This window comes from Ips typographus, linkage group LG5 (genome assembly GCF_016097725.1).
Source record: "Ips typographus isolate SLU linkage group LG5, UJ_Ityp_2.0, whole genome shotgun sequence".
NCBI lineage: Eukaryota > Metazoa > Arthropoda > Insecta > Coleoptera > Curculionidae > Ips > Ips typographus.
The window spans coordinates 12962958-12976948 of NC_138426.1; the positions used below are offsets into that span (position 1 = coordinate 12962958).

At 36.2% G+C, this 13991-nt stretch overlaps 3 protein-coding genes and 1 non-coding gene across 6 annotated transcripts; 2 read left to right on the plus strand and 2 right to left on the minus strand.

Moving 5' to 3' along the window:
* Nucleotides 1–2099: 2099 nt before the first annotated feature.
* spdo (sanpodo) lies at nucleotides 2100–6046 on the plus strand. Its single transcript, XM_081979661.1, has 6 exons — nucleotides 2100–2304; nucleotides 2408–2881; nucleotides 2934–3047; nucleotides 3140–3377; nucleotides 3433–3940; nucleotides 4973–6046. The coding sequence occupies exons 2-6, from the start codon at nucleotides 2427–2429 to the stop codon at nucleotides 5203–5205; spliced, it is 1548 nt and encodes a 515-aa protein (XP_081835787.1). The 5' UTR covers nucleotides 2100–2304; nucleotides 2408–2426; the 3' UTR covers nucleotides 5206–6046.
* A 122-nt stretch (nucleotides 6047–6168) lies between these two features.
* Nucleotides 6169–9442, minus strand: LOC145729055 (uncharacterized). Of its 2 annotated transcripts, XM_081979665.1 has the most exons (3): nucleotides 9361–9442; nucleotides 9171–9290; nucleotides 6169–7438 (listed from the first exon to the last, which is right to left on the minus strand). In XM_081979665.1, the coding sequence occupies exon 3, from the start codon at nucleotides 7384–7386 to the stop codon at nucleotides 6517–6519; it is 870 nt and encodes a 289-aa protein (XP_081835791.1). In that variant the 5' UTR covers nucleotides 7387–7438; nucleotides 9171–9290; nucleotides 9361–9442; the 3' UTR covers nucleotides 6169–6516. The 2 variants fall into 2 exon arrangements, with proteins under 2 accessions (XP_081835791.1, XP_081835790.1); XM_081979664.1 differs by lacking the exons at nucleotides 9171–9290; nucleotides 9361–9442 and adding an exon at nucleotides 8341–8628.
* Nucleotides 9443–9541: 99 nt separating this feature from the next.
* On the minus strand, nucleotides 9542–13014 carry Cdk4 (Cyclin-dependent kinase 4). Of its 2 annotated transcripts, none has more exons than XM_081979662.1 (7): nucleotides 12692–13014; nucleotides 11634–11721; nucleotides 11305–11578; nucleotides 10405–10597; nucleotides 10189–10349; nucleotides 10003–10141; nucleotides 9542–9943 (listed from the first exon to the last, which is right to left on the minus strand). In XM_081979662.1, exons 2-7 carry the CDS (start codon nucleotides 11701–11703, stop codon nucleotides 9854–9856), a joined length of 927 nt encoding a protein of 308 aa, XP_081835788.1. In that variant the 5' UTR covers nucleotides 11704–11721; nucleotides 12692–13014; the 3' UTR covers nucleotides 9542–9853. The 2 variants fall into 2 exon arrangements, with proteins under 2 accessions (XP_081835788.1, XP_081835789.1); XM_081979663.1 differs by lacking the exon at nucleotides 12692–13014 and adding an exon at nucleotides 12265–12317.
* Nucleotides 13015–13636: 622 nt separating this feature from the next.
* Nucleotides 13637–13708, plus strand: TRNAP-CGG (transfer RNA proline (anticodon CGG)). Its single transcript has one exon. It is a non-coding gene; the product is annotated as a tRNA-Pro (tRNA).
* The last annotated feature ends 283 nt before the right edge of the window (nucleotides 13709–13991 follow it).

The window sequence follows — 13991 nt, forward strand, 5'->3', positions numbered from 1 at the left end:
TAGGAATGGTCTTATGATTCGCTTTCTCAGACTGCCATCCTGGCTGAGTGTCTGAAACTGGCATTCAAGAACTAAAAAAAGTCCGGAAATCAAGACAAAGATTGTATTGTGCATGAAACTCATTTTTTGCCACTAAAAATAATATAAAAGTTGACTTTTAATGCTAGAACTGACTTTACTAGGATTAAAGAGAGTCCAAAAGTATATTTTCAAGACTTTAATTGGTGTACAACTCAATTTTCTGGACTGGACAACAAGACTAGAAGTAAATTAAATTTTCGGACTATTTTATTTCTAAAAATTAGTTCTCAAGACTATTATTGTAGCATTTGGTACCAAAATTTTTTACTTTTATTACTGAAGAAACTTGACTTTTAGAAATAGTCTTAAACTCGATTTTTCAGTCTTAAAAAGCATTAAAAACAGTCTGAATTTCTTAGAGATGCTACAATTTATTGCACCTATGAGTGTAGAAGTCAATTTAATAGTGAAGAAGCTTGAAATAACATTTTTAAGACTATGGTCAGTGGACAAACTGGCTTTTAGGCCTGATAAGTCAAAAACTTTGTAAAGATAGTCTTGAAACTCGATTTGAGGCACTGAAAACAGCCTTAAAACACTAAAAACAGTCTAGTTTATTAAGAGATACCCGAATTTTTAGCACTGAGGTGTCTAGAAGTCGATTTAATAGTGACAAAGCTTGGAATGCTATTTTAAGTCTATGAAGAATGTAAAAATTGTTTTTTTAAGTTTGCTATGTCAATAACTTGGTAAAGATAGTCTTGAAACTCGATTTTCCAAGCTGAAAGCAGTTTTGAAGCACTAAAAATAGTCCAGAATTCGAAGAAAATGAAAAGCAAAGTAAAAAGCACGAAAAGTTCGTTTTCAAGACAATTTTCATGAATCTAATGTTAATGTCCTGCATCTAAGACTATTTTCAAGACGAAAATATTGAAATTTGTCTTCAAATTATGAAAACTTACTTCAAATGCAAATTTTAAGCTTCTGATGTCACTTTTCATTAGTTCAGTCACATTTTGCGGTTCAAGTCAATTTTTAAGGTTTAAATGTATGAATTTGTAGTAACAAATTCTAGAAAAAGTAGTTTTTATGTCTACAAGTCAATTTTCAGTATTAGAGTCTCTGGATTTGCATGAAAAGTCAATTTTCAAAACTAAAGTCTTTCAGTTTGTCTGGAAACTATGAAAACTGGCTACAATAATATTTTTAAAACTTCTTAAGTGAATTTTCCGTTTCCAAGACAATTTTTAAGTTGGCTTGGGTTAGTTTTGGGTCTTTGACCGTAATAACGTGTAATAAAGTGCTTGTTCCAAATTTGATCAATATTGCTCCAACGGTCTGACAGTTATGACAAAAAAACAGAAATTTGAAGCACTTTTCAGGAAAATGACATAATGAATGTCAACTTATTTTTTAATTGGCTATGGATTGGTGAATTATTGACATTTAAAACTGGACCACCCTGTATAGATTGTTCAATTTGTAAACAATCTAGTAAACAATAATATTTAACTGGTCTATTGATTGATTAAAACGAGTAAACAATCGTCAAGAATTGAAATAACAAGTTGCTTAAGAAAATACTAAAGGCCCTCAACTGAAAATCAGTTGGTTGGCAGATGTTGAGATTTTAGCTGTTTATGGCACGTGCCAACAGCTGTTAACTGATCGACCCTGTATTATTGGTCAAATCTATTAACTTCTTCGATTCCAGCATACAGGGTGGATTCGTTTTATTGGTACCAGAACCAAAAGTAACTAGTTAATTGGAGTGTTTCTATACTTTTCAGTTTGGTCGACTTAAACAAAGGCTCGGCCCCATTAAAAGGGGGCCCTTATACACGTAAATACGCAGGAAGAATGATAATAATGCACTCGCTTCCATTACCTTTTTTGTGTGTTAGCGCGCGTCAAGTTTACGTGTACAACAGTGGCGTACATTCATATGTTCTTTCTGTCGAAAAACACTTCACAGTTCTTCACAGGGAGAAAGTTATTGTGGTACGCCTATGGTCGTATCAACCCCAAATAAATACACATATGACGCGAGGCATATGCAGCTGCGAGGGGGCCCCCCCAACCATAGCCGTTACGCTGGTACGGCCACCAGTCAAACCCGACCTAGACTCTAGTGACATTATCGTCCGTTGGAGTTACGTTTTTCGCCGGTTACTTACAGACCATACAGACAATTCATTCACATTTTTCTTGTAAATTTTTTTGATTAAAGTGAATTGTTTATACAGGGTGGCACGTGTGTAAATGTGACCGTAGAATCTCCAGGTAATAATGTTTGATATTAAATTTATTTGCATAGTTCAAGGTTTTGTAGGCGCGATAACACATTTGCTGTTTTTAAGATAACTGATTTCCTGTCATTTTTCAGCTAGTAATGTTAGTAAAGAATGGACGCCAATCCAAATTATTACACAAACCCGGCTTTCTGTCAGCAAAGCGAATTTTACCCCCCGAAACGCGCCCTTAGCCCCCAGGGGAGCATCAGACACTCCCCAGTTGGGGCCCAAACCAGTCATTCTGTGTTCGATAATTCCCTCACCGATTTCCAAGATGAACTGGTGGACAACATCGAAGAGCAAGAATTTTACGAAGAAGTCATTGTGGACGACAACGGTTTCATCAAAGGCAAAAAGTTTGTGGTGGTGGCCCAGAACAACGAAGGCCAAAAGTACATACAACTACCACAGAAGCAAGGCAGTAGATACGGTAGTACCCAACAGGTACAACCTAGCAAAGTCCAAAAGAACCGGTACGAGTACATTCCTATGAAGCAGCAGGACCCCAAGTTTGTACCTTCAGCAAGACAGGAGCACGTTGAGGTTGCTCCAGGTGTTGTACACAGGTCAGTACACCAATTAAGTCCCCTGTAGATTTGATAACATTGTTTGCCATAGGTACGCAGTTATAGAACCGGAAGAAGAGACTGAACTGACCAGTAGGAGTGAGAGGTACGCTTTGGTACCAGTAAGTCAACTGGGAAACGTCGTAGGCAACCAGAACAATAGTCGGTAAGTTAAGACCAACTTTTTTACATTGTTCACTTTATCAACAATCATGAGAAACTCAATATATATTTGGATTTAATCTAACCAAAAAACAGATACGAGTATCTTAGCAATCCGAAACCTCAACCACCGGAAATGAATCACCAGAACCGTTACGAGTACATTCAGAGCTCTCCAGCTCGGACGGGTACCAGATATGAGTATGTCCAGCAATCGACCCCCCAAAAACCCCCAGGACGTCCAGTTCAGCAAGCAAACTCCCCCAGACCTGGCACCAATCCAATTGCCACCCAAAAGTTGCACGAGCTTCTTTCTACCCCAAAAAAAGTCAAGGTTAGTACTTTTTGATCAAAAGTATTAAACTTTAATGGAGAATTTTCACTTACAGGTGGTCTCCCCACGTCTTCCAAGACGAATGGCCTCTCCTCCGCTCTCCCCTATTCCAAAAGACCCGTTCCAAACTCCTCGCAACTCACCCCAACGTCCGTCCAGACCGCCCATTCACTCGAAAGCACAGCAAAAACTCAACTACGCGATCGGTGCCAAACAACTGGCCGCCCAGGAGAAACCGCCCAACACCGCCATAGTGCCACCCATGTGCTCCAGCCCTGTTCAGAGCATCTACGGCGAAACCACCTACTCCCAGAAATCCGAGTCCTGGATGAATTTGAGCGTACGATCCAATCCTTCCGGTCAAGCTTTGGTGGTTGCAGCTTTTATAATGTTCTTATGCGGTTTGGTAACCACTGGATTGAGTTTTTACATGCTCTCCTTTATGGGCAGACCGTACTACTTGGATTTCAGTACAGTGGCGGGGTTCAGTTGTATTGTGATGGGGATTTTAGGGTGCCGATCGCGAAATGTCTACTGGCTACCCAATAGAAACTATTTGTCTGGTGAGTTGTTTTCTAAGCCCAAATTTGATTATCCTTAATCCTTTGGCTTATGTGTAGAAGTCAGTTTAATAGTGAAGAAGCTTGAAATAACATTTTCGAGACTATGGTCAGTGGATAAACTGGCTTTTAGGCCTGATAAGTCAAAAACTTTGTAAAGATAGTCTTGAAACTCGATTTGAGGCACTGAAAACAGCCTTAAAACACTAAAAACAGTCTAGTTTACTAAGAAATACCCGAATTTTTAGCACTGAGGTGTCTAGAAGTCGATTTAATAGTGACAAAGCTTGGAATGCTATTTTAAGTCTATGAAGAATATAAAAATTGTTTTTTTAAGTTTGCTATGTCAATAACTTGGTGAAGATAGTCTTGAAACTCGATTTTCCAAGCTGAAAGCAGTTTTGAAGCACTAAAAATAGTCCAGAATTCAAAGAAAATGAAAAGCAAAGTAAAAAGCACGAAAAGTTCGTTTTCAAGACAATTTTCATGAATCTAATGTTAATGTCCTGCATCTAAGACTATTTTCAAGACTAAAATATTGAAATTTGTCTTCAAATTATGAAAACTTACTGCAAATGCAAATTTTAAGCTTCTGATGTCACTTTTCATTAGTTCAGTCACATTTTGGGGTTCAAGTCAATTTTTAAGGTTTAAATATATGAATTTGTAGTAAAAAATTCTTGAAAAAGTAGTTTTTATGTCTACAAGTCAATTTTCAGTATTAAAGTCTCTGGATTTGCATGAAAAGTCAATTTTCAAAACTAAAGTCTATCAGTTTGTCTGAAAACTATGAAAACTGGCTACAATAATATTTTTTAAACTTCTTAAGTGAATTTTCCGTTTTCAAGACAATTTTTAAGTTGGGTTGGGTTAGTTTTGGTTCTTTGACCGTAATAACGTGTAATAAAGTGCTTGTTCCAAATTTGATCAATATTGCTCCAACGGTCTGACAGTTATGACAAAAAAACGATTTTTTAAACAGAAATTTGAAGCACTTTTCAGGAAAATGATTATCCTTAATCCTTTGGCTTACAGGCTACATGGTGCTAAGTATGTTCAGCTTACTCACCTGTGGAGGTTTAGTGGTGCTCCTGGTCTATGACCCTAGTCCAGGAACCCCATTGGCAGACATGACGTCAGCAGCAGTGTGTGGATTCTCAGTATTGACCCTCCTGCTTGCCCTGACTGGGGTTGTGTCCAGTTACTGTTGCAAGTATCCCCCACCTGACAATAGGGTGCAACATTGTTCTCCAGGTTTGACTGTTTAAAATTTTGCCAAAAAGGTGAAACTTTACATTTTGATAAATTGCTGATTCTTCGGAATGGTAACTCAAGTTTTACATTTACATCAGCAGACATAACAACTGATTAAAGTACCTTCTTAGAAGTTAATCAGTTTTTTGATTTCAATACAAATATGTTACTTTTCCGGAGACGCAGCGATAAAATGTGACAAAATGAAAAGTTTCGACCACCTTGTTTATATTCTTTATGTTCAAAGTAAAATTTTGCCATTAATTATGAAGTTGTTGTAAAATAAAGTTTTCCTTCACCAGAACATTTTGTACTGTTGCAGAAAAGCTTTTATTTGTAATATTTCAGCTATTTTTTATGGTTAAAAATGCTTTCAGTGCACTTTTGTCATCAAACTTGCACCGAAACTGTGACTAAACCATTTTATGCGGTGAAAACACTGATAAGATCAAAGTACAATGTCGTAACGTTAGTTAAGTGATTTCTCAGTTATTATTACATCACAAAAAATGTACTTAATCATTTCTGTAGTAATTTGGTGCCTTAAATTTGTAAATATGAAAGAAAAATGTCAACCAAAGAATCTCCAATAAAAAAAATTGTAATTATACTATACTTAATCTTGTTAGCAGGTAATAATTTACAGTGAGTATTTAACTCCCATTACTTTTAACGTAAATCTATTATTCTTCTTATATAATAGTAGTTATTGTATTACTAAATAGTGTATATAACATTATTGATACATTCCGTCTAGATTATTCAATGCATTATTTATTAGCCGACTGTACGAGCTTCCTGATAGCGAAACTATATTTTTAATATTGTTGTTTTATTAATAAATGCTTTGACTTACCTGGGTTATTTGATTGTTACTTACATTATAGTTTGAGTGATTTGTTTTAAGCTTGTTTCTACCATAACAACAAAACTTTTTGCATTTAATGAATTACTTTAGAAATCAAAAACAAAACAAATTGCTTTGCCATTACGTTTATTTTGCTTATTAATACATACTAGTTGTATAAAACTGGTCGTTACTTAAAACTACTTGTGTACTTTGATTCAGTCATAAAAAAGCTAACTACAATAAATTATTATTAGTTTTGACGATAAATGTTGACTACTGCAAACTAATAAAATTAATGCTAAGTCTACATGGCATAAGTGTAAATCTCAGCACAGTGGGTATAGTTTGTGATTATTCAAAGAATTTTTTTACTAGTTTTTGACTAATCACAAACTAGCAACAGTGCTGTGATTTACACTGCACATATGGACTTGTAAGTGGTATATGTATCACAGTAAATATATCAATAATATCATCAGTCGTCCAGTTGCTCTATTTCTGAATGATCAGAATTCAAAAATTGATCAACTCTTTGCTGGTATTCAGCACTACTTTCCTCTTTTGGTAAGTGTTGATTTTCCACCCTGGGTAAGTATTTGACCATTTTGCCTAATGCGGCGTAATTAATCACTTCGGCTGGGATGGTACTGATTGCCCCGCAGTTTCCTCTACGAGTGGTTCGAACTACCCGCACCTGTCCACGTTTATCCACAATATCATCCGGATACCGGCTGCGCATACCATTGTAGGCCACTTTGCCTGATATAGCCGACCAAGCAGTGTTCAACAATGATAGTATAATAATATTAACGGCTAATCCAATGGACACTGGACTAATATCACTAACACTAACACCAGGAGCGTCCAAATGAACAAATTCAATGTTGAAAGTGGTTACTACTGATACGACAAAAGCCACACTGGAGGTTAAGGTGGAGGCACAGCAGGTCACAAAGAAGAAAGCTATGTTGTGATCAATATACCAGCGTTTCCAGGCGCATAGTCCGGCAACAAAAGCCATTAAATCACCCATAGCCATTACGAAACATCCTCCAACTATTACAGCTGGAATATTGATGTAATAGTGCATGTAGCTGCGATTGCTGTAAACCAAGTCTCTGGCAATTTTTTCAGCCAGCATGGTTACATTGGTGGAGTTCTGCAGGTTGTCCATGACGTAAATCTTGTGAATAACCAATGATCCCATGAGAATCGAGAAGCAGCATAATTGGATAAGTACAGTGGTCAATCCTAAGACTATAGAGGCAGAGTATCTGCGTTCTGAAGGATACTGGTTGGATAAGTCCGGCTCTGAACGGGTCTTGATTTTGAACACTCTTTCCATTTTTGTTTACTTATTCACTGCACTCATAAAACGGCCTCAAACATGGCAAAACCTGCAAAAAAACCAAATAAAACAATCTAGATTTCAATGACCTACCGGATGTTATGAGGTATGAATACGTATTAATGCGTGAGCGTCGCACAGTAATAAATTAATAATTATTAGGAGCAAAAATATAATGAAAAAAACCTTGAAAATGTAAATAATTATGTCAGAGAAGTAGTTAAAACAATAAAGCATGATGGTTTTAAACTGATGAGTGTAAAGCTTTTTGTTTGGTATCAATTGCAAGAACACCCTGTATAGCAAATTACCCCAAATTATAAAGAAACGAGAGTCTGTTTGAGGTATTATAATAGCGAAATAAGGGTGCAATGCTAGAAAGGTTTGGCCATTTTGTGATTTTGCCATTCCAGGTAGTAATACCAAAGGGTCTGTTATACAGGGTGGTTCAGGTTTTAATACGCAAACTTAAACCACGTTTTCTACGTCTAAAAATAGTTTTGCTATATAAATAAATTGTAGTCCACAAATGCTTTGTTAAAGAAATACAGAGTGTTGAGTTTAAGTTTTATTTTCTTTTAGTGTTAGCACCTTCCCCAAATGTTTTTCTAGATTCTAGTGCGCCAATAATGTTTTTTCTTAAAAATTTCTTATTTTATTTGGGAACTTTTTTGTATCAGTTATTTTTCCCCCTTTTGTAACCGTTTTCATGGAAATTACATTTTTATTTTCAGAAAAGACATCTCAATTTTATAATACACATTGGTACAGAAATTGGGGTGTTTTTTCTGATAAATTTGTAATTTTCTCAACAAAAATGACATCCTCTGTAAAGTTTCAAAAAATTTAAAAAAGCAACTATTTAGACCACTTATTGCAAAAAATACTCTCAATAAATTATTAGAACGTGTCGGCATGCAGTGTAGTAACATTTAAACCAATAATACTTACTTGAGACGAAATTCAGCTTAAAACAACCACAAACAAAGATTACATAACCCCTGAAAACGCGGAAGACACTTTACAACTTGAATCTGCAGCGAACGCAATCAGAGACTAGAGCCGATACCACCTGGGTACCTGAAAGAACCCGCAGCTTGTACGGTTTAATAAAGCGCAGTTGCCACTATTGCAGCTTTAAAACAGTTTTCACCCGTGAACCATTTTTCTACGCACTTGCACTGATGAATTGCTAAGCTACTTAATTAAAATTCAGTGGTCACACTGTTAGTGCTAATTAATATTGATAATTTGGTGTTTCCGTTTGACCGTTTTTTGGTTCGTGGGAGACGTGTCAACGTTGCACAGGGTACTACTGAAGATGGTTTATCATCTGCCTATATAACGGTGGTGCAAAGTGGTAAATGCGTGTGCCACTGGATTTACATATTTGAAACTTTTTTGGTTATTTGGTTCTAAGAAAATTTTAAATTATAATCACTTTTTTTTTAATAATAAGTGAGGTGTGTGATTTAAAAATAAGTAAAAGTGAATAAATCTCTATTAACATAAAACAATTTAAAATTCGAGATTTCTACTTTGAAACCGCACTTAAGGCGGGTGTTTCACCATCATCGGTGTATAATGTGCTTGTTTTGCGTGACAAATATAGCGTAAATCTTTACACGAAAAAATTTCATAACAGACATTACAATCGAGACGTTTAAATTAAATAAAATTGCCAACGTAGGCCGTTTATACTGAAAATTCAAGGTCCGATTAGCAAGTAAATACAGAAGCATATGAATATAAGCAAGGCAATCGTAATAAATTACCTTTACCGTTAAATTGCTGTATATTATTTGTAGTAATGGAAAACTGCCTGTCCCCTTTGTATGCAGACTACTGAAGGCTTAAATTGATGGTTCTCTGTTACCCAGCACTTCCAGATTCTCTTTCTTCTCCACATTTACCAAAAGTATTGGGCTCTATAGACTCTGTACCCTTAAATGATAATATGTTCCTACTTACCTACAGACCTCTCATGCATGCCATTCTCCCTGTCTTTGATTCGTATTTTGCCATTATCACCAGCCATTCAGCCAAAGACCTCTAGAAACAATAAGGCCTATATAATATAGTCAACTGGGTATATTTTCCTTTGACTCATCTATTACCCAAGGAAAGCTTAGACAAATCAAGACATGTTAAGTAATGTAAAGAAAATAAACGTATATTGTCACAATATACTAATTTTATAAATTGCAACACTGCTAAAATGGTCTTATTACTATATTTTAATATTTACAAGAACCTTAAAGATATGTCAGTGATCTATATTTAAATTAACGTAGTCCGTTTAAACTAATAAAGCAAAATAAGAGGGTGGATAAATAAATAGAAACACTCTCTTTAGAGTGGTTAATCATTAACTAAACTAACATAACCTAAAAACAAGAAGGATTACCGTAAAGCTAAAAAATGCCTTTCTGGAACTTAAGAAAAGTGCTTCAACCTTAACCTGTTAAGTATTGAGGGGCTCCTCCACAAAATAGTCGTGACTCAAAGACTCCAAGGCTGTTATGCGCTTTTCAGGATCGAACGCCAACATTTTCTGCAATTATAATTCACACTAAGCAATTGAACACCCTGGGGTACACAGAGTTGAAATACCGTAACTAAACTTAAGGCGTTTTCGCATAAATTAGGGGCGATAGTCCTTAAATCCACTTTTTCGGTTACATCAAAAGCGCTCCATTTTATAGGGGCGGTTTTCTCCGGCCATTCACTTTTCGGGGGTTTTCCCAGTATCCTGAGAAGGAATTATTAACAAAAACACCTCAAAAAGCAGTTAACCACCTTAAAATTTCACTCAGTTGCTCTTTATCGGATTTGCCGCAAAACAACGGTTTGCGAGTGTATAATTCCATAATGATACACCCTACGGACCAAATATCCACCGGGGTGGCGTAAGGCAGGTTTAGTAACACTTCAGGAGCCCTATACCACAGTGTAACCACCTGTTTTCGATAATTAAACAGTAAGGTGGGCAAATAACACTGAAAAAAAACGTACCACTGACGTCAGTTTCATTTCGTAGTCGTAGGTTTTGGCCAGGCCGAAATCGGCCAATTTAATATGGCCACTGCTGGTCACCAGCAAATTTTGGGGCTTCAAATCTCGGTGAACAATGCGATTGCTGTGCAAAAAATCCACTCCGTTCACGATTTCTCGAGAAAGATTTCGGATTTCTGTTGTTTGAAAACCCCTGCAAATATTCAACTCAATGTTCAAATATTCAAATAAGTTGAAACATTTTAAATTACACACTAAGAACTAGTGTTAAACTCGGTTTAGTAACTTTGAACTGTTGTGCCAGTGTCTTAAATCTTCCCATAACTGTTTTAAATAGACAGATGCCTCTAGGACCATTTAGAAAATGTCAGAGACCTCTAAGAGCTATTGAAAACTTTTTAAAAGGTGTTAGAGGCCTCTACAACTATTTTAAACCTTCCTAGAATTGTTTTACAGTTTCAGAGGCCTCTAGAACTATCTTGAAAGTGTCCGAAAACTTTGAATGCTACTAAAAACCTTCTAAAAAATGCCAGGGTCCTCTACAAGTGTCTTAAACCTTTCCATAACTGTTTTAACTGGTCAGATACAGTTAAGACCATTTTAAAAGTTCCTTTCCATCCCTAAATGCTATTGAAAACCTTTTAAAAAGTGCCAGAGGGGTCTACAAGTATTTTAAACCTTCCTAGAATTGTTTTAACTACCCAGAGGCCCCTAGAACCATTTTGAATGTACCAGAGCCCTCTACAAGTGTTCTAAAACCTTCCAAGAATTGTTTCATTGTTGGTATATAAACAATAAAATATAACTTATAATCTAAAACTATAAACATTAAGACATTCAATCCATATCACATTTAATCACCCTGTCCTAAGTGGTACAGGGACTTAAAATGGAACTTACCTGGGATGTTTCTCAATATACATAGCCAAATCCTGTTCAACATGCTCAAACACCAAAAACATCATCAAATCCTTGCCCATTTGTTGTCCATGACAAATATCCAACAGTTTCACTATATTTGGATGATCATAGACATTTAGCTGTTTCAAAAGGGCTATTTCCCTTAATATGTTCATGGGAATACCATCTTCAGAGACAGGAATGCAGACCTTCTTTAAAGCTACTTCTTGTCCAGTTTCTTTGTTGCGTGCTTTGTACACAGTACCGTAGGCCCCTAAACAGGTTTCAAATTTACTTTAGGGAAAAGTATTGTAGCTGGAGTAACCAACCTCTTCCAATTTTGTGAATGGCTTCATAAGTGCTGCTTTTTTCTTGTGAGTTAAGGCTGGTCTGGGCCATGTTTTTGTTGTTGGAACACTGCAATTTAAAAAAAGTTCTGAAGTTTAAATAGAGGAAAACATTGTCAGATTGGGGACAGGAACTAGTCAACTAACTAAAGAAAGCTTATTTGATCTTGTTGTTTTGGTTGAACCATCAAGATAATTAAGTACCAAAGCAACTTTAAGGGTCTAAAAGGTGTTACAGGGCAGTAAAATGTAATGTCAGTGTGAGGCAAAGGGTTGAAAACTGACCTTGTCTCTTACTTGCTCTATCTTCAGTTAAGGGCTTTTACTTAAAATAACTTTTGTGTCAAGAGTTTTTAGATAGAAGCAATAGTGGATACTAAAGACCTTAAGCAGAATCGAAGGGTAGGATAACAAATTGCAGGCACTTAGACTCACTACTAAAGTTTAAACTGACAGACACCAACTCCAACTGCATTAATTTTGATCATGTTACTATGAGTTTAAAAGACTGAAAATGTATTGTGTTTAGGTACAGTGTAAGGGTGATTTACTATCATATCGAAGATGGTAGTGCAGGGCTCATTCACTTCTTTACTTTTCCTTATACTTCTACCTTGAACTGACAGGATGTGTGCAAGTTGTGGGTGTGCTAATACACTCTTCAGGGACTTTAAAGCAAAAGTGGTAGCTGCTGTAATAAGTATTTTTCCTTCAAAAAACCCCACGTTAACAAAACGTGCTCAGATAACCACAATTTTCAGGCTGGCAGTTTAATGATTAAAACTTCAGCACAACAACTAGATAAATTCAGCTGAGTATTGTGATATAACAGTTCAAGTCATGTGGGTTTTTTTACGTGGAAAAAATCCAGTTTTTTTGGTATTTTTGACCGCGATACGTTTGCCAAATCCTGCTGTAATCAACAGGCAACCAACTGTAGCCCCATTTCGTCTGTATACAAACAATCTTAAGTACTTAAAAAGTGCAACAGGTGATGTGACACTTTTCCTAAAGTTTGCAAACTGAACAGGACCACTTACCGGTATGTCTTTGGGGCCGAAAAACGTGCTTTTCTTTATCTGAGGATCCGGTCGAAGTGGGGTCAACAAAACTCCTTCCTTTTCATAGCAATTAACATTTCAAATTGTGTGTGACGGTTTAGGCGCTGACGAAAACCGGCATTTTATCACTGAAACTGGGGTCAAAACTAGGTATTCTTGCGGGAAAACATGTTAAACATAACAGAAACACTGGTAGCAGTATTATCGGTTTGTTTTTTCAATATTAAATTGCAAAATTTGCAAGCAAAAGCCAAATAATAATAGCCAACAAGCCGTTTGTTGTCGTTGACGTTTAAACAGTGTTGCCATGTTGCCAAGTTGTTACAGATTACAGAAAGACTGAAAGGCGCACTTTTAAATTATTGTGCATTAAAAAGCAAACATTTAACAATTTCACACCACCAAGGGAGGGGTAGTTTTGTTTTTGTACGTTTAAATATTGAAATTTTAAGTAAATACACTGTGAGAGTAGTAAAAACAACACACTGGCAACGTTGTCTGGCAGCTGCAACATCAACACCCCTGATTGTCCGCAACCAACGCAACACCATTCAATTCAAAGTGTTTTTTAGATTGTGATTTGATGAAGATTGCAGTTTTTATTTATTTTGTGTTTTGTTATATTCAGAGGGCAGTTTCGGTAAGCCTACTAACCAAACTAACTTCGTTTGTTTGGCAGCTTCCAAAGCAAAGGTGACGTCAGGATAATGCAATTTGACAGTTTAAGTTTTGGTTTTTTCAAATTATAGATTGTCGTGACCTCACACTTGCTCTGTTTGCCGCAACTCGGTTTCTGAGCTGTCTGTGCTGTTTGATTTAGTAAAGGAACAGAATGAATATTCTACACTTGACTTGAATATTAAATTGAACCCATGATGGGTGACCTTGTGTAGGTATGGCTTATAGGTCCATGGGCAACCCATCGGCTCGTTGGTCTAGGGGTATGATTCTCGCTTCGGGTGCGAGAGGTCCCGGGTTCAAATCCCGGACGAGCCCTGTTGCAACTTTTTTATTATTTTAACTTTTTTTTAAACAAACATTCTGCAAGATATCATTGAGGAAAGGTACAAAGTTGGAAGACCTCAAATATAAATTTGCAATATTAATGATTTCCAAACAATCATTAGTTATCAAAATATAATGAAATTATAAACTGTTGATTGTATTTGTACTGGTATAATGTGGTAATATACCCAGATGTACGTATTACAGTCTGCGGTCGTAAAACCCACGTTCCAACCTTCAACTTTCGTTGTGTCCGTTCAGGTATGAAACATAT